Here is a 19,409-nt window from a genome sequence, read left to right as displayed (position 1 = left end):
GGCTGGTGCAGTGGCTCACGCCTGTAATCCCAACACTTTGGGAGGCTGAGGTGGGCGGATCACAAGGTCAGGAGTTTGAGACCAGCCTGGCCAATATGGTGAAACCCCGTCTCTACTAAAAATACAAAAATTAGCCGGGCATGGTGGCGCACACCTGTAGTCCCAGCTACTCAGGAGGCTGAGGCAGGAGAATTGCTTGAACCCGGGAGGTGGAGGTTGCAGTGAGCCGAGATTGCACCACTGCACTCCAACCTGGGCAACAGAGCGAGACTCCATATCAAAACAAACAAACAAAAAGTACGTATCAGGTTGAGCATGGTGGCTTACATCTGTAATCCCAGCACTTTGGGAGGTTGTGGTGGGAGGACTGTTTGAGGCCAGGAGTTAGAGATCAGCCTGGGCAACAGAGCTAGACTCCATCTCTACAAAAAATTAAAAAGTTAGCTGGGCATGGTGGCTTTATACCTGAGTTGTAGCTTCTCAGGAGGCTGAGGCAGGAGGGATCACTTGAACCCAGAATTTTGAGGTTAGCTCACTAGGTATGATCACACCACTGCATTCAAGCCTGGACAACAGGTAAGACCCTCTCTCTAAAATAGGTAGGTAGGTAGGTAGATAGCACTTAACAAATTTTTAAAAAAGTGGACAGGACTACCCTGTGATGTATAGGTGTATATACTTGAGTGATTAAATTATTTAAAAAACTTGAAGAAAGTCAGGATAATGGTTACTTTTGGTGGGAGAGAGACTTGTGATTGGGACAAGTCACATTGAAGAACTTCTGGGGTGGCTCTTTTTTTCGTTTTGATTGTGGCAAAATATACATAATATAAAATTTACTATCTTAACATTTTTCAGTGTACAATTCAGCAGTGTTAAGTACATTCACAGTGTTATGTAACCAGTCTCCAGAACTGCTTTCATCTTGCAAAATGGAAACTCTGTATCCATTAAACAACTCCCCATTCCCCCCCTCCCAACCCCCAGCAACCACTATTCTACTTTCTGACTCCATGATTTTGACTCTTCTAGTTACCTCATGTAAGTGGAGTCATATAGTATTTGTCATTGTGACTTTTTTGTAGATTTGACTTTTTGTTTTGTTTTGAGACAGAATCTCACTCCCAGGCTGGAGTGCAGTGGTGTGATTTCGGCTCACTGCAACCTCCTCCTCCTGGGTTCAAGCAATTCTCTTGCCTCAGCCTCCTGAGTAGCTGGGATTACAGGCATCCACCACCACACCCGGCTAATTTTTGTATGTTATATTAGAGACAGTGTTTTACCACGTTGGCCAGGCTGGTCTTGAACTCCTGACCTCAAGTCATCCGCCAGCCTCGGCCTCCCAAAGTGCTGAGATTACAGGCGTGAACCACTGCGCCCAGCCTAGTTTGACATTTTTTAAAAATAAAAAGTTAAAAAAGCTTTGAATAAGTTACTGCTTGATTAATTTTCAAAAGGAACAGAACAGTTCCTAGGCCCATCCCCTGACTCTTTTCTAAAATTGCCAGACATGGGCTTTCTGTGGTTCTGTGAGTCAAAGCAGGAATAGATCTTTGGAGCTGATTACCCTTTGTTCTGTGAGCCCTCTTGGCCATGCCTTGGTGGAGTGGGGTAAAGCCAACGGCTTTTTTTGTTTGTTTATTTGGGGTCTGGAAGACCCTTACACTAAGGTTGAGGCTGGGAAGAGAGGATTTAGTCGGCCACTGTTAGAGAGGAGAAATACTACATTTAACATATGCAAAAAAACTTTTTTTTTTCCTTTTGGCTAACCAAGTAGCATTTCCCTTAAAAGCCTGGGTTTTTAGAGGGCCCTGGACCAGGAGGAAGGAGGAGATGGGAGAAGGGACTAGGTAGTCTTAAGGAAGCCATTGCCAGGTGACTAGCTTGACTGAACATCTTATGTTAATGCTTTATTTCTCAAAATAAGGATAGGCCATTAAGAGACTTACGAGTGTTCTCGCTCAGCCCCACTACTGGCCGGATTTGCTGCTTGGAAACGAGAATGGGAGGCTCCTTGTCTCATGTTTCTTAGAAAATGCCTTTTCTCTCCAGGAAACCAAGGTACCTCTCCTGAGGGAGGGACAGGGTGCTGAGATGGTCCCAAGAGCTGGCTATGAAGTGTGACGGGACCTGACCTCACCTCTTACCACACCCCCATACCCACACTTCCCACCCCCCTTTTTGATAAAACTGAGTGGCCTTGAGTGTTCAAACTTCCGGGGAAGGATTAGTCATCAGCAACCTCTTTAACATATGTTTGGCTTTTTAGTAAAATGGCATGAAATCGATAATCTGATGATCTTTATAAGTATCTTGTATCAAAATATCCTCGCTCTAGACACTGTATCTTTTTTGGTCAGAATTGAAAGGATAGAAATAGGAGAGATTCTTCTGAAACCTCACTATGTGTTTCGGACTAGCTAGTCTAAGTCTGGTGACCTTTGTTGTTGTTTGTTTTGAATAAAACACCTGAACACATTTTCTGACTTATGGTCTGAGTAGAGAGCAGAATATTTGAAACTTGGACCATCCAAAAAATGTGAAATGTAAGGTCACTGCTTTAATAAATCATCTGGAAATTCAGTAGCAAACCCTAGAACTGGTGGCAGGATGGAAAGGAAGTTTTCTCATTTTCACATTAGCAGACTTTTGGTTCTTTTCCTAAATGACATTGCAAACATCCTGCCGGTTCTCCCGGATAGGGTGTTAACTTGAACTGCAGGGGAGATTTCCAAGGTCCTCTGAGCTTTCAGTTCAAATCTCCTGTCTTTACAAGGCCTTTCTGTTCCCCAGGATGGCAGACTTAATCCAAATATGAGAAACACTTGGCTAACAATCTTGATGGATCTGGCAGAAGAAATGCCAGTCTGTTTGCACTGCTCAGGACATAGCTCTGAGCCATGTAGCTGTAGGCCAAACATAGACCTATAGGCCTTCAGGGCTTATGGCCACTCAACACCCAGATTATGAGGGCCAGATACATTATGCTGATGTCAAGAGTCTCCTTGACATCAAGAGGTGTTGGGTGGTACCTGGAGGCAGAAGAGCTCAGATTCCGCTCCAGTGCTTCCTTATTCCTGGTCCTCTCTCCCACCTCTCAGCCAGGCTGGTGGCAGCATTTCACCCGTTTCCATGAGGAACACTAGCTCCTGGGAGAGGAAAAAGAGGTTCTCCACTGAAGCCAGCCGCATGTTTTCCTCTCCACTCTGCCTGAGGATGGTCTGCTTTGGCCTGTATCCTGTGCTTCTCAGGAACCCAGTGACCTTGAACCACCTTTGAGTGTATTGCCATTTTTCTCCAATATATTCTTAATACAAGGGTTTTTACTGGCGCAGTGGATTTTAAACATGTTCTTTAGAGCAACCTCAGTGCATGGATATTCAACCAAATTAATAGTCCCTTATTTGCTAGCTTATGTATTGGTCAGGAACCGTAAGTTCACATGCCAGTACATGAGCCCATCTGTGTGGCTTCCGTTTTGACACACACACATACACACCCTCACACTCACATTCTCTCACACACACATACTCACACTTTGATACACACGCACACACGTACACCCTCACACACACACTTATACACTTACACTCACACTGTCACACACACCATATCCTCACACACACACACTCAGATACACAAACATAAACACACTCTCTTATGTATTTATTGAGCATCTGTCAGGTGCCAGGAACACTACCTCTTGTCTTGAATTTTCACCGAGACCCTGTAAAATAGGGATTATTGTCATCATTTTCTAGATGTGGTACCTGACTGAGAGAGATTGTGTGTCAAAGAGAACATTGCCATTAAGTGACAGTGTCCAGACACACACCCAAGCTCTGTAGACTCCAGAGCCCATTTGTTCCCTGTATCATGTCATCCTGGATGGCCTGTGTTCAATGGACAGAGTGTCTTCTCACATTAAAGGCATCCAAAGGTCTTCAGCTCTCCTCTCCCTGGCGTGTCACAGAGGCATCTCTTAACTGACATCTGGCATCCCATGTGACATGGAGGTAGGTGGATCATGTGAAGGCAGTTCAGTTCATGCCTTGGTCTGAAAAATGGTCAGGATGATGCTTCCTCTTACTGTCACCAGATGAGGTTCTTATGATGAGCGCAGCCTTTTAACCCGATATATGTCTTCTCTATTGATGACATTGCTGCCTCTTAAGCCGGCTGTGGTGAAGGACTAGTTTTTTCCATTTCCAATAATTTGAGGACAGATACTTAAAATGTATATAATGGAAATGTCATGGTCATGTAAAAAATTGCTATGCAAGTTCCAAATGGTTGCTCTCAGCTTCTGTACTTCTCTCGTTGTGGGCTGGTGGAATAAACAGTTTGTGGTCCCGTGATGGTCTGTGGGTGCATCTTGAATAGCACTCTACCATATAATTTAGGGGCAGTATCAATGACTTCAGAAGAAAAATATAATTTCTATAAGCCACAACTTTAAAATGAACTTAATTTATAGTAATAGTGTTTCTGTTTAGCATTCTAATTTTAAATATTGTTTCTACAACTTTAAAAAATTACAAAAGTAGTTCATGCTTGAAATACAAATTCAATTAGTATGAAAATTTCCAAATAAAACTGTTCCCTTTTCTCCCACGCCCACCCTCCAAACAACTTCTTTAATTCCTAAATTGAAAGTTCATCTCACATTCAAGAAAGAAGGGTGTGGATCAGGATTTATGAAGAGGGGGAAGGGTTGGGAGAGGCATTTCAGAAATGTATCCAATTTTTTACTCTATTCGGTCTTGTTTTTTATCTCAAAGGGGAACGTATAACTTTTATGAATATATATGACTCTGTATAAAGTAACATGACAGTTATCTTTGATGTACAGTATTTTCTAAAATTAATTCTCTTTTGTTGCAGAGCCAGATTACATTAATGGATATACCTGTGTTTAAAGCTATCCAGCCGGAGGTCTGTACTTTGTCTTTCTGCTCTTCTATTAATGCTGTGGGTGGGCAGTGAGGATTTAGTCAGCCACTGTTAGAGTGACTCCATTTCTCAGTTTCTCTCTTGAAGGCTCTATAAATGCATGTTATCGATTTAAACCCCATTCTATTCTTGATGGTGCTCATGTTTTTGAGCCCGTTATTTGGATTTTCCAGAGAATGTCTCCTGTCTGGCTTACTCTGGCAGGGCTGGGAGCAGTTGGTACCCACAGGACTCTATGCCTGAGAGTCAGGTCTTAACACCCTCATTCCTTTTCCCAGGCTCCTCCTGCTGAAAATGTTTACTTTCAAGAAGTGATGTGAGGGAACATTTTTCTAGACAGTTCTCCTTTTGTTGATCCCAAATTCTGGTGGTTGCCTTGTTTCTATTTTTGAAACCAGTTGCCATAGCAAACATGTACATATTTACATTGAAAGCATATATTGGTCAGGTGTGGTGGCTCACACCTATAATCCCAGCACTTTGGGAGGCCTAGGTGGGAGGATCACTTGAGATCAGGGGTTTGAGACCAGCCTGAGCAAAATAGTGAGTGTCAAAAAAAAAAAAAGCATATGTATATTTTTAGAAACAGCATATTCAGTAAAGGGTAAAAAGTTGATTTTGGTCTTAAAAAAATTCCTGGAAATGTTTGGCAATTGATAACAAGGTTTTGGTTATTTTACCCAGGGTGTGTGTATGTGTGTGTGCGTGTGAGATCAGGTAAACAAAAATCCATTTCAAAGTAGCTGAATAGGGAGGCTGAGGCAAGAGAATTGCTTGAACCCGGGAGGTGAAGGTTGCAGTGAGCCATGATCGTGCCATTGCACTCCAGCCTGGGCAAAAGAGCGAGACTCTGTCTAAAAAAAAAAAAAGTAGCTGAATAGGCTGAAGAGGAATTTATTACAAGGATAAAGGGGCACTTTACAGAATTCATGGGGTGAGTTCAGGCACCCAGAGAGCCACCAGGACACAGGCAGTCACTACTTCCTGCTCCACTTTTACCTCTCCTTCTCCTGCTTTCTTGTCTGATTTGACCTGATTTGGCCTTTCCAAAGGGCCCACGTTTACATGATCTTTAAGTCACCGCCCCAGACTGGGACCAGCAGATTTCAGTCCAGGCCAGCATAGTCATATGTCCAATGCTGGTCCAGTCACCTAAGGCCAAGAGTATGTGGTCAACGTGGGCAAACACTGAGGGACCCAGCCTTGTGAGTGAGGTTCAGACCTCAGAGGAGAGGAGTGTGGTTGGGGAGGTAGATCAAAAAGTACTGCAACTAGGGTGTGAATTCCAGAATACTCTTAACTTAATGCCTTTCTTCTTAAAGAACTGTGACTGTTAAGACTTTGACAAAGAGCATATCTTAACACAAAGTCATAGTGTTCAAGCCTTCCAAGAGCTGGCACCTAGTCTACTAAAAATTAGGAGGAAACTAGTACCACTAGCATTGTTCAGCATTTATGTGAAGACGTGGCAGTTATTTGTATTATTGTATTATTGTGTGTGTGTGTGTGTGTGTGCTTGTGTCTGTGTGTTGTGTTCATTAGGGTTGGGGAACAGAGCTTTGTTTGCTTTTTTTGAATTGGCTGACTTCCATTCTTTTTCTGTTTTGTTCTAGTGTGGTATGATTCATTCTTTCTAATCAAAAACAACATCAAATCACTGCCTCTTGGAGCCTTTTGGTAGAATAGGTGTGTGATGGTTGCCTTAGTTCTCAGCTGAAGCTATTTCTGATTACGTTCTCTGCTTAGCTCGGATCTGGAGCAGTTTAGACATTTAGGGCTTTATTCTTCATCCGAGCATCAAGGAGGGCAGCCCACCTGCCGTGAGCCCTGAACCTGCATGTGCCCAGGAGACTGGGATCATTGCCAGGCTGCTGGAAGGGGGGAAGCGGGTGGGGGTTTCTTCCTCTTCAGAGGCATAGCCAAGGCCAGACCAAGACTTTTCCTCAGGGTGCCGCAGTTTGGAAGGTACCTCATCGACACATATCTTAGTTCAAGTTGTGACAAGATGTTAGAGTGGAGATGTTTTGTTTTCAAGACTGTAGTTTGTAGCAGTGGTTCTTAATCGTGGCTGCACATCAGAATCACCTGGACAGTCTTGGAAACATGGGGGTACCCAGAGCCCCCTCCCCACACTCCCCCACAGACCATTGAATCTGAACTTGAATCTCTTGATGGGGGTCTGAAACCTAATCAGCCCTATTTTGTAAAAGTTTCCCAGGTAATTCTGAGGCAGAGTGAGGATTCAGAACTAGTTGCTTTGAGGTATCTGGAGAAACCCCAGACTTGAACATTTTGGATCTATAACATGTTAGCTAAAAATGGAAGAGTTTGTTCCTCATTGTCAAAACTGTGGTCAAAGGAAGCACGCTGGGAGCTGCCCCAGCTTTTTTGCTGATGTTATTATCGTTAGCAGACTGAAAACTGAAAATTTTCTTCTTGGGGATGCCTGCCATGTTGTGGCTGGACCACCCCAGAGTTGGAAGGGCATAAAATAAGGATGCAGAGGCCAGCATCTGAGAGCAAGATGGGTGCTGTGAGTGACCTAGGCTCCCAGGAGATCAGGAAACTTGTAGACTAGTGCTTTTCTTTTTTTTTTTTTTTTTTTTTTTTTTTGAGACGGAGTCTTGCCCTGTCGCCCAGGCTGGAGTGCAGTGGCGCAGTCTCGGCTCACTGCAAGCTCCGCCTCCCGGGTTCACGCAATTCTCCTGCCTCAGCCTCTCCGAGTAGCTGGGACTACAGGCGCCCACCACCACGCCCGGCTAATTTTTTGTATTTTTAGTAGAGACGGGGTTTCACCGTGGTCTCGATCTCCTGACCTCGTGATCCGCCCGCCTCGGCCTCCCAAAGTGCTGGGATTACAAGCGTGAGCCACCGCGCCCGGCAGACTAGTGCTTTTCAACCCTGGCTGTGCATCAGAATCCACTTGGGAATTCTTTAAAAAAATTACGAATGCCTAGGCTTCAGCCTTAGAGATTCCAAATGCTTAGGTTTAGAGTGTGACTCAGGAATCTGCTTTTGACTGGGCACCCTAGTGGGTTCCCAGTTGGATGAGAACCAGGGATGTAGTGATTGTAAGACCGATAGCAATTTGCTTTGTGAAATCCTAATTTTCTTTTTCTTTTCTTTTTTTTTTTTTTTTTTGAGACGGAGTCTCGCTTTGTCACCCAGGCTGGAGTGCAGTGGCACGATCTCGGCTCACTGCAAGCTCCGCTTCCCGGATTCACACCATTCTCCTGCCTCAGCCTCCTGAGTAGCTGGGACTACAGGCGCCTGCCACTACACCCGGCTAATTTTTTGTATTTTTAGTAAAGACAGGGTTTCACCGCGTTAGCCAGGATGATCTCGATCTCCTGACCTCGTGATCCACCCGCCTCGGCCTCCCAAAGTGCTGGGATTACAGGCGTGAGCCACCGCGCCCGGCTGAAATCCTAATTTTCTAAAGATTTTTTCTTGCCTAGTTACTAAGATTACCCTTAATTCAGCCCACAGAGATAAGAAGAAGAATATTAACCATAGACCCTGTAGCCAGGACTTGAACCAGGCCTGTCTGAGCCCTGACCCTAGAGCTCAAGCTCTCAGCCCCTGTTGCATGTGGGTGTAGCCTGACTCCTGCACTGCACAGTGGGCTCTTACCTCTTTTGATGTGGAAACAGCCATCTTACCAGGCTTCCATTGTGTAAGCAATATAGTTTATGAGCCTTTCCTAGGCTGTTCAGATCCTTCACAACTGGAGAATTGATCCTGGCTGGGTTTAGATATGGTGATTTGGACCTCTGGGGTTGTCCTGGAAGGCATCAGCCACTTCCTAGCTGGTCATTTTTCCACCCTGGCTCAGACTTCTGCTTTCTCATCATGCTGTTTGCCAACTCTGTGCTTATTAATGAGGAGCTGGGGGTATGTAGCTTGAAAAAAGAAGATACCTGAGGGCCATGATTCTTGTCTTTGGAGATCTGAAAGGCTTTGAGCAAGCTATGAGGAGTTATGGTGAGACCTGGATACTTTTGGATAGTATTCGGGATGGTCCTGGAAGAAGAATGTTCCAGGTAGTTGGATTAGCATGCACAGAAGGTGTGGTCAAGGACACTTGCTTTGATGGAGGAGTAGGGGAGATTTGAACATAAAGGCTTCTAAAGCCCTCCCCGCCATGGGGGTCCTTGAGTTTCTGGTGCTTGTCTGGAGGGCAGCTCCCAGTGATGGAGTGGTGGGCAACACCCTTGCCCATGCAGACCCTTGCCTCTGTGTCCTTGCTTGGCTTCCTAGCCCTCTGACGTAAGCCCTGAATGCCCAGTGGCTCACTGTGCACAGGGTTGAAAAGGGGTGCGTGCTGATGTGGACTGTTGCTGGTTAGCCTGGGCTGTTTACATTTTCCTGAGCATCTACTGTGTGCAGGCTCTAGGCTAGGTTCCTTAGATGTAGGGTCTCATTTAATCCTCATCACAATCTTATGATGTACCTGCTGTTATTGTCTTTGTTTTATATGTGAGGAAGCTAAAGCTCAGACATGTTAAGTATTGTAACTTAGTCCATGATTACTGTATTAGTCCTCTGTTGCTATGTAACAAATTACTCTCACATTTAGCAGCTTAAAATAATAAGCATTTATCTCTCACAGTCTCTGTGAGTGAAGAATCCAAGAGTGGCTTAGCTGGGTGATCCTGGCTCAAGGTCACTCAGGAGGTTGTAGTCAAGATGTTGGCTGGGACTGTAGTCATCTGAAGGCTTGACTTGGGATGGAAAGTCTGCTTCCAAGGTGGCTCATGCACAATGCCTGGCTGTTGGCAGGAATCCTCTGTTCCTTGCCATGTGGAACTGTTCATAGAGCCACTGAGTGTCCTCATGGCATGGCAGTTGACTTCTCCTAGAATGAGTGACCCAAGAGAACAAGACAGGAGCCAACAAGGACTTTTGTGACCTGGCTCAGAAGTCACATACTGTCATTTGCACAGTATCCTATTAATATCACAGATCAGCCCTCTTCACCAAGGGGGGCACTATACAAGAGCTGGACACCAGCAAGTAGGAAGTGGAGGACCCCTTGGAGACTGCCTGCCACAGGCCTCAGGTCAGGAGGTCAAATACAGGTAGTCTAACTCTGGAACTTTCACAATTCTGCTTCTGCCAGTGCCCCAGCTATGTGACCTTAGGTAAGTCACATCACCTCTCTGAGTTTTGGTTTCCTCATTCATAGAGTGGGAATAGTAAGAGTACCTCCCTCATAGGGTTATTTGGAGAATGAAATGAGATAATGCATATAGAGTACTTAGCACAGAGGCTAGACCCTAGTAAAACAACATCAACCATTTTTGAATGTGTAGTGCATACCAGGCATTGTGTTGAGCGGTTAAAGACTTTATTCAGAGTTTACTGCTATTATTACTGTTGTCGTTGTTGTGGCTGTGACTGTGGTTGTCACCCACCAGTGTCCCTTTGTGTCAGTCTCTGGCTTGCCCTAGGATACATGCCTTCCTGCCTCAGCCCACTGCCCTGCTGTCCTCCTATCTTCCTGCCTCTCAGTTCCCCTTCCTTCTTATTCTTTTAAAGTATTTCTTCTTCTTCTTTTTTTTTTTTTTTTTTTTGAGATGGAGTTTTGCTTTTGTCACCCAGGCTGGAGTGCAGTGGCGTGATCACAGCTCACTGCAACCTCCGCCTCCAGGGTTCAAACAGTTGTCCTGCCTCAGCCTCCCAAGTAGCTGGGATTATAGGTGCCTGCTACCACGCCCGGCTAATTTTTGTAGTTTTAGTAGAGATGGGGTTTTACCATGTTGGCCAGGCAGGTCTCGAACTCCTGACCTCAGGTGATCTGCCCGCCTTGGCCTCCCAAAGTGCTGGGATTACAGGTGTGAGCCACTATGCCCAGCCCTGTTCTTTTTAAACATTTCTTATTGGTAACAATTTCGAATAGATACGTGTATGCACATACTGGGTTTATATAGGAAGAGTGGTAAAATGAACCTTTGTATACCTGTTACCTAGATCCAACAATTGCCATATTTGCTTCATTTACCTCTTTTTTTCTTTTTATTTATTCCTGGAAATCTTTGAAAGCAAATGCCTAACATCTTCTTATTTCCCTCCTTCAAACTTCAGATGTATAGCTCTTTAAAAAGTTATTTTCTACCATAATCACAATAGCATTATCACACCTGACAAAATTAGCCATAATTCTTTAGGATCAAATTGGGGGAATTTCAAATTTCCCCAATTGTCTCAAAAACAAACAAAACCCACTAATAGCAGTGACAATTCCAGGGCCTGCACATTGCATTTGGTTGGTTGTAATGTTTCTCAAATTCCTTTTGATTCTAGTGTAGTCCATCCTCCCTCTCTTCCCTCATGCACTTAACTTCTTGAAAGGTTAGTTGCACTGTGTAATATTCTAAATTGTGAATATTCTGCTGCTTCTTGGTGGTTTAACTTGTTCACTTGTCGCCTATTTTCTTTCAACTAGAAGTTAACCCAAGAGGCTTGATTGGATTTTGGGTCAGTCTTTTTGGGAAGAATGTGTCCTGGGTGGTGCTGGGTACTTTCTATCACATATCACATTAGGAGACATCCAGTTGTTTTGCTCTGTGTCATGTGAAGATTTATTGATGGGTTCAGGTGGTGACTGTTTTATTCCTTCATTGTGAAGTTCCCCATCTACCTTTTACCTAATTATTTCATCTGTCAATGATCTTTGCCTGAATTGAGTATTTTATTGGGCCTAGCAAAATGGTGACTTTTCTCTCCTTTTTTTTTTTTTCTTTTTCAGAGACAGAGTCTTGCTCTGTCACCTAGGCTCTAATGCAGTGGTGTAGTCATAGCTCACTGCAGCCTCAAACTCGTGGGCTCAAGCCATCCTCTGCCTCAGCCTTCTGAGAATCTAGGACTACAGACATGTGCCACCATGCTTGGCTAATTTTTAAAAAATATTTGAAGAGACGTGATATCACTGTGTTGCCTAGGCTGGTCTTGGACTCCTGGCCTCAAGCAGTTATCCTGCCTCAGCCTCCGCAGTAGCTGAGATTACAGGCATGAGCTGCCACGCCTGACTCTTATAGCTGAAATTCTTAAGAAGAATTTTTCCTCATCAGCTAGGGCTACTTGTACATACTTAATTCTTTCCTTTTAATTATCAATTTTCAGAGTAAGCAGTTGGTGCCCCACTTACCTTTAATGGTGACTTGTGGGTGTGTAACCGCTTTGTTTTGTTTTTGGTGAGCAGTCTCTCTCCTCCGTCATAAGGAACTTGTGGATGTTTATTATACATCCTGTGTGTTTCAGTCAGTTGTAGTCATCATTCTTTTTGGTATACAAATTGTCCTGTCTTTGACCAGTAGGATCCCTTTTATGTTGGCTCCTGTATCTTTTTAATGTGATCCCATTCATTTTTGATCACTTCCCTGCATTTTGGCCCAACAAGATCCCCAGGGTTATGTTGTATATTTTCTGCTGCAGACCTGGAATTAGGCATTCCTTCAGGGGGTTTCTTTTAGTGGGGAATAATTTAGAAACCATAATCTGGGTGAAGACTGCTTAGTATTACTGAGTTGCCATTGCTTTTAGGCCTTTGCCATGGACAGAGCTAGTAAACAGTTATTTTTTAAAAGGAAAAAATCATGAGTTCATAGTTAGGGTAGATGATATTATTTCTCCATAATTCTTCCTTCTCTCCTTACTCCTTGTCATACCTTCACTGTGGGTGGTGTATATCTCCCCACCCTATTGACTTTGGGCTTGGCCCTGTGACTTGGTTTTGCCCATGGAATGTGGGCAGCATGGCAGTGTGCAGATTTGAGCTGAGCTGCTGAGAGGCGTGGCAAGCTTCGGCCAGCTGTGTTGGAACTTCCCTTCCCCATGATGTACCGCTGTTGCTCCTTTATCTTCAGTCCCCAAATGAGGACATTACAGTTGACCTGAACCGACCTGAAGTCTAGATTCCACACTGAGACAAGCCAAAGCCAACCTGGCAGAGCTGGGCTGAGCTGCATCATCTACAGACCTATGAGCATGAAATAAATGTTGCTGTTGTAAGCATCTGAGATTTGAGGATTGTTCGTTATACTATATTATCTTGTAAAAATTTGACTAACATAATACTGATCTTTCCAATTCAAATCTAACATTATAGAGTTGTTACTTAATTCCCTTGATATTTATATATTTTATTTTACAATGACAATTTTGGTTCCTAGCAACATTACTTACTTTTTTAATTATCCCATCATATATATGTAAAATAATTTAAAAATAATAATACCAATATTACTACTAAGCAGTAGACTACTGGTCAAATTTTAACATTTTCTTGCAGTTAGTTCTTTTACTTCTTGTCTTCTCTCTTTCCTACTACTTATATATCCAAGTAGGCCTCTCCCCTGGACTTTTCCCTTAAAGGTCTTTGGAAGCAGCAGGACAGAAAAGGAGGGTTATGCTAATTTGGTTCTAGAGGGTCTGCATACTGAGATACCCTGTTGTAATCCCAGTACCTGGAACACAGTACATAATAAATATTTGTTGAATGAGTGGAGTGTGAATGGATGCCTGAATGATAGGGGAAGCGCCATAGCAGAACATTATCTGGCTATGTTTAGGCACACTGCCAAGCGAGGGGGTGTGCCAGCCAAAGGAGCGATATTACCAGGGTGTCTGTTTTGTGGTATAACCACTTCCCGCAAAGCAAGGGTATTTCCTGACGAGCTCAGCCTTTTGAAGATTCACATTTCCAAATGCAGTTGATAACTGAGGTGGAGCTGTGGCTTTTCATGACTTCTGCTGGTTTCTGCAAGGGGGACCACAAAGAACATCATTTCAGGGCTTGGAGGAAGCCAGGCAGACGGTGAGTTAAGGATTGGCAGAGAGTAAGGAAAATGGAAGTTACAAATACGGAACCATAACTGCCCTGTCCCCTGGTGACTCTAACGAGTGACCAAGTTTATCAAAAATTGGTGTATTAATGCAGATACAGCTTTGTAGCATAATATCTCACAGCTGTGTTGAACTTACAAGTTGTGGCGTAGAACCCCATTGCCACTGTGGTGGATTGGGTTGCAGGGTGGATTCCCGGTTGCCAGGGCTCGGGGCAAGGGCTGCATTGTAAAGGAGGTCTGTCTGAAGGTCCTGGTGGCAGCAGCCTTCTAAAAGGGTATGTTTTCAAGGTGGTGTTTTGTCTCTACCAGAGCTCCTTACCAAATCTGTCTGTCAGTATGCCCAGTTCCCAGCCTATGGAGTTGAAGGCGCAGCAGTGTCTCAGAGGCTGGTCTAAATGTCAGAACTGTTTTTGTCATTAGTTTTAACATGTAGCAGCATCAAGGGGGAACTGCTGTTCTCAGAATGTGCTGAAAATGGGCACAGCCTGTGCTTTATTCAGCCCAGGGTTCTGTCAGAGCCGAGCTGCTGGGTCTGTTAAAGCCACACAGCTTGAAGAGCATGAACTTTGATCTGATGAAGCTGAGATTGAGTTCTAGCCTCACCCCTCTAGCTTGGAGACTTAGGACAAGTCCTGTATTTTCTTTATGCCTTGATTTTCTCATGTGTAAAGTTGGCGGGGGGTGGAAATCATAGCTTTTACCTTACAGTGGGCATGTAGGAACTTAGTACGGTGCCTGTACAAAGCAAGTTCCTAGTCACGCGTGGCTATCATTTCACCAATGTATAGTTTGAATAGGCACTGTGGGTTATAGATGCGAGGTTGTTGCTCAGAATATTCAGTGATGCCTGTGCAGGAGCCAGTGCCCCAGAGGAGGTGATACCTGTGTAGCAGAGTGTTTAAGAGCATGGTACCTGGGATCCTTCAGACCTAGGTTCACCTCCTGGTGCCCTGGATAGCTGGGAGGCTGAGGGCTAGAACAAGACATACACCATGGTGCCCTAGGGGCCCTGCAAACATCATGTGGGGAACTCACTCAGTCTTGGGGTTGCGACATTATCACTAGGCCTTGAAGGCTGAAAGAGATCATCTCTTATTGGTGATTTGGGGAGTTGGGGTGCAGTTGGAATTTCAGGCAGAATGAATAACCCTTTGAAGAGACAGGTGATATGCTTAGCAAAATTTAATACTACTTTTAGTGCCTGGTGTTCTTGAGAGAAGAAAAGGAGAACCTGCTCTTCCCTCAGTTCTGTGCTCTGCCAGGGCATCATTGCCCTGGTGCATGCCGAAGGCTTACCAGAAGTCAGTGTTTCATTCCCTTGCCGACTGGCAGCTGGGGCATGGGTGTACAGTGGACCTCAGTGGGATGGAAACGAACTGCAGTGGGTACCAATTTCAGTGAGGTGGAAAGCTTTCCTAAGTGCTCATGTTTTTTCCAGTCTTCTCACTGCCCCTGCCAACCTTGTTCCATCCCCACTGTCAGATTTCCCAGTAGTCGGCCCTGCCTTCACTCATTTACTCATTCATCAGTCTATTGTGCTAAATGCTGGAGAGACGATGAAGGGGACCTCGGCACAATCCAACCTGAGTCAGGCAGATATGTAAATAAATAGTAAACAAGAAGTATTCAGGGGTTGGGGGGCTAGCGTATCAAGGAAAGAGTGAGGGTGGGGATGGGCAGAAGGCAAGGAGCATGTCCCACAGAAGGGATGTTTGAATAAGGAAGCCAGAACGGGGTGGCCAAGAACATTGCAAAAGCAGACAGATTCAGTTGCATGTGGGTATTTGGAGAGCAGTGAGAAGTCTGTCATGACGGGAGAAGTGTATCTAGGTCTCTCCTGCAAGACCAGGACCAAAATCCAGAGGATGAGTGGCCAGGAAATACAAGGACCAATGGTGAGGTCAGCAGCAAAGGAGGTGGCAAGAAAGGAAGAGCCTCAAGCCTGGCGGGGGCGAGAGATTCAGAGGCCTTGCACTGAAACCGGGACATACAAGGCCTGGCATCTTTGAGGAGCATGGACATGTGTCAAGAGAGCCAGGTTGGGCCAGGCAGTTTGAGTTGGGCAGGAGAGGGCAGTGAGGCTTGGAAGGGAGGCTTAGACTTGCCTAACTAAGGAGTTTGAGCTTTATCTTGTTAGCCCTGGGCATTCAGGAGATTTAAAAAAACAAAAAATGGAGACAAAGTCTTGCTATGTTGCCCAGGCTAAAGTGCAATGGCACGATCATAGCTCACTGCAGCCTCAAACTCCTGGGCTGAAGCAATCCTCCCGCCTTAGCCTCACAAGTAGCTGGGACTACAGGTGTATGCCACCATACTCAGCCCTCTGAAGGATTTTAAAAGGGGAGCACCATGGACAAATTTGTATTTTAAGACGTTCATTTCAACTGAGCCAGAACCCACTGTAGTCAGGGAGACTAGTTAGGAGGATTTTGCAGCAGTCTGCATGAGGCAAGGTGGTCACACTGGAGAGAAGGGCGGGGCCGGATGTTATACTGGTTGTGAGGCTGCTGCAAGGGCCAAGATGAGAGGAAGCAGGCTGTAGTTGTGCCTGGAGAAAAGTGGCCTGTCCACTTAGGGAGCAGAAGGAAGGATGCAGAGAAAGTGGCCCCAGAGGTAGGAGGAGGCCTAGTTAAGTCAAGCAGGGTGGTCAGCAATGTTTTGCCTGTAGGGAGGGAGGCCAGAAGGGCCAGAGACAGCTGATGGCCTGAAAAAAGACTGAAGGACTCAGGAGGCCAAGATGGGAGGACCACTTGAGCCTAGGAGTTTGAGGCCAGCCTGGGCAACATAGCAAGACCCCTTCTTATCATCATCATCATCATCATCATCGTCATCATCGCTGAAGGACCAAAAGTCAGGAAGAGAGCAAAGCACAGATTTGGTTAGGGGAAGGGGAGGGAAGCCAGGAAATAATGGAGGGAGGAGGATTTCAGAGTTCAGGGTCTTTGAGGTGGGGTGGCTCTGGTGACTGTGCTTGAAGGTGTGATGGCGGTGCTTTTGTGGAGCACAGAAGAGGTTGAGGCATGGGGGCACCCGGAAGTGAGAAGTTTAGTGAAGTGTGTGGAGATGACAATAGGAGAATGGGAGGAGGGGAAGACTCGAGCCAGAGCTACAGGCAAGGGAGCATCATGGTGGGAGAGCAGACAGCAGCATGGAGGGGAAGTAGAGGTGTCAGGACCCGGCGTGGGCCTCCCAGAAGACAAGCTGTGGGCCTGGACTGTGGGTCTTGGAGGTGAGGGACCAGAACATCCCCAGTATCTATTCCTGGGTTTGAGGCATAGACCAGATGCTCAGTGTTAGTGAAAGGCAGGCCAGGGGTGGTCTGGGTGGGCCTGCTGGTCCTCTCCCTCTTCCTCATTGTCTGTGGCCCTGGAGGGAACCTGCTAAGTTCCTCCTAAGTGTGTTTTAAGGAAGAGGCAGTTCTGGTTAGAATGAGGAAGTGGAAGCAGCATTAACAGAAATGTTTTGGGACAAAGGAGGCATTCTGCAGATAAAAGACATATTCCTCTGGGACACTTACTCTAGAGGGATTCGATTTCACCCTCCCTGCATCAGGCTGGAGCTTGAGACCTTGAGCTTGACTTGACCAGCATCTGTTGGGTCCTTTTCTGGTTTACAGAAAGGCTGGCCTGTCAGAATGGAAGACTCCCTGCAGAAGCCCACAGTTTCCTCCAGGCCACATGACACGTTGCAGTTCAGGAAAACACTGCCTGTGGGTCCAGGAACCTGACCCTCTGGCCTTTTGTCTGGATGCCGTTTGCCTGCTCTGAAGAAGCGGGCATTCCAGAAAGCCGAGGTCAATGTTGGACGTCGGACAAACCCTGTGTGTCTTTGCTGCTCCTTGGAATCAGTGTTTGGCCCTCGGAGAGGGAATAATGTGGCCAGCAGGCAGTCATTTGTAAAGTGGAGATTGGTTTCGCTGACATCCTTAAAACCCCTCTCTCAGGTCACATGCTGGGCAGTTTTCTCAGACCATTTCTCTCTGCTACACCAGCCTAGTCTAATCCACTGCCACCCCTCCTCTGAATGATGGCAGCAGCCTTTTCACGTGTCCTCACATTGAGTTCCATCCCCCAGCCTCCTCTTTGGAACCAGAGACATCTTTCTAAAGCCAAAGTCTGACCATGTCCCTGCCCTGCTCAGAGCCCTCTGTGGCTCCCCACTGCTCCTAGGATGCAGATCCGCCTTCATGCAGCCTCCCAGGCTCTGTGAAATAGGCCAGCAGTAGACTTCCTGACTCTCTCCTGCTCCAGTTCACCACTTTGTGTGCACACCACAGCCTCCCTGGTGTTCACTCCTGTCTCAGCACCTCCGCACAGGTTGTGCTCTCTGCCTGGAATGCTCTGCTCTGCCTCTGGGAGATGATGAGCAGTCAGAGCTCTGAGATAGTGCTTCTCCTTCTCATGCTCCCTCTCATAGCCGCCTCATACTTCTTACGTATGGCACTTTTCACCCTCGTACTGAAATATTATGACTTTTAAAAGTTTGAGTTCAAAGTCTGTCTCCCTCCTGGTTTGTGAACTCCAGGAATGCAGAGATCATGCCAGTACTCTTCATCCCTGACTCCTGTGACCTAATGCAGTGCCTGATGTTGTTTGTTATTTGTCGGATACATTTAGGATGTAGCAATAGTAATAATATTAAAATCCCTTGAATCCTTTCCACTTCTATGCTATCTGCCTCTCTTTGTTCAAAAAACTGGATTAGGCAGTAGGAGCAGTCTTGGTGTCCACAAGTTGGGGCCAAGGCATAGAAAGGATGGCTCCCAGCGTAAGACTCATTACAGCTGTTGTTACTTCGCACCCAAAGGCTAAACAGCTGTCTAATTTGTTACTGCTCTGAGTTCACATTTGTTATTTGCACATTTTCTAGGAATTGGTCTGTTTTAACAGTTTCTTGTCACAATGGAAACAGAGTAGAAAAGGAATTCCCCTCAACTCCATTCATTTCATGGTGGAGATAAGAGTAAGGGCTGGAGTTCCTCTCTGAGCCACAGGATAAGACCTGCCTGAAGGGTGGGGAGAGGCTACTGGGGCAGGAGTCTGAACTGGCTGCACACACAGGCCAGCAGCATATTTGATCCAACACTTTGCAACTTCGAGACTCATTTTTTTTTTTTCCCTTCTTGAGCATGGGTATGACATTAGTATTGGTTAGAAACCAAATTTCCTTTTAAGTGAATTAATAACACGAAACAGAGCCTTTGGTGAACAGCTGTTTTCATCCGTGGGGACTTGGCGCCTGTTTGGGATTTTTGTCTGCAAGGAAAAGAGGGTTTGTTTGAACTTTTGTCATAGGAACAACTACATGATCCCAGGAAGTTTGGGGTAGTGAGAGGATCATAAGTTTTGGAGACAGGAAGGTCTGCATTTGAAACTTGGCTCTGCTACTCTGTAGCTGTGTGATCATAGGCAAGTTCCCTCATCTTTCTGTGTGTCTGTTTTCTTCTCTGTAAAGTGGAAATGATACCCATCTCATAGTGTCATGATGGTTAAGAAGATTGTGTAAGAGGGGGCCTAGAATGGGCCTCGCACATGGCAGAAACTCACAAATTGTTTCTTAATTTTTGAGAGAAGTCAGGGATGTAATAAGGAGAAAAGCAATAGGTAG

General features: G+C 45.5%; 1 protein-coding gene across 29 annotated transcripts in view; it reads left to right on the top strand.

The window, feature by feature from the left end:
- Positions 1–19,409, top strand: part of RALGPS1 (Ral GEF with PH domain and SH3 binding motif 1) — a 302,263-nt gene that overhangs the window by 55,688 nt on the left and 227,166 nt on the right. For 20 of the 29 annotated variants that reach the window (XM_055271045.2, XM_055271044.2, XM_055271039.2 and 17 more), the window contains exon 4: positions 4,885–4,935. The exons of 8 other annotated variants lie outside the window; for them this stretch is intronic. In XM_055271045.2, coding sequence (XP_055127020.1) covers positions 4,885–4,935 — 51 coding nt within the window. Of the gene's footprint in view, positions 1–4,884; positions 4,936–17,418; positions 18,894–19,409 lie in introns of those variants that run through there. One more of the 29 variants, XM_055271047.2, reaches the window with a different exon arrangement.

The sequence above is a fragment of the Symphalangus syndactylus genome, chromosome 3, assembly GCF_028878055.3.
Source record: "Symphalangus syndactylus isolate Jambi chromosome 3, NHGRI_mSymSyn1-v2.1_pri, whole genome shotgun sequence".
In the NCBI taxonomy this organism is placed as follows: domain Eukaryota; kingdom Metazoa; phylum Chordata; class Mammalia; order Primates; family Hylobatidae; genus Symphalangus; species Symphalangus syndactylus.
This window is presented reverse-complemented; position numbering and strand designations above follow the sequence as displayed.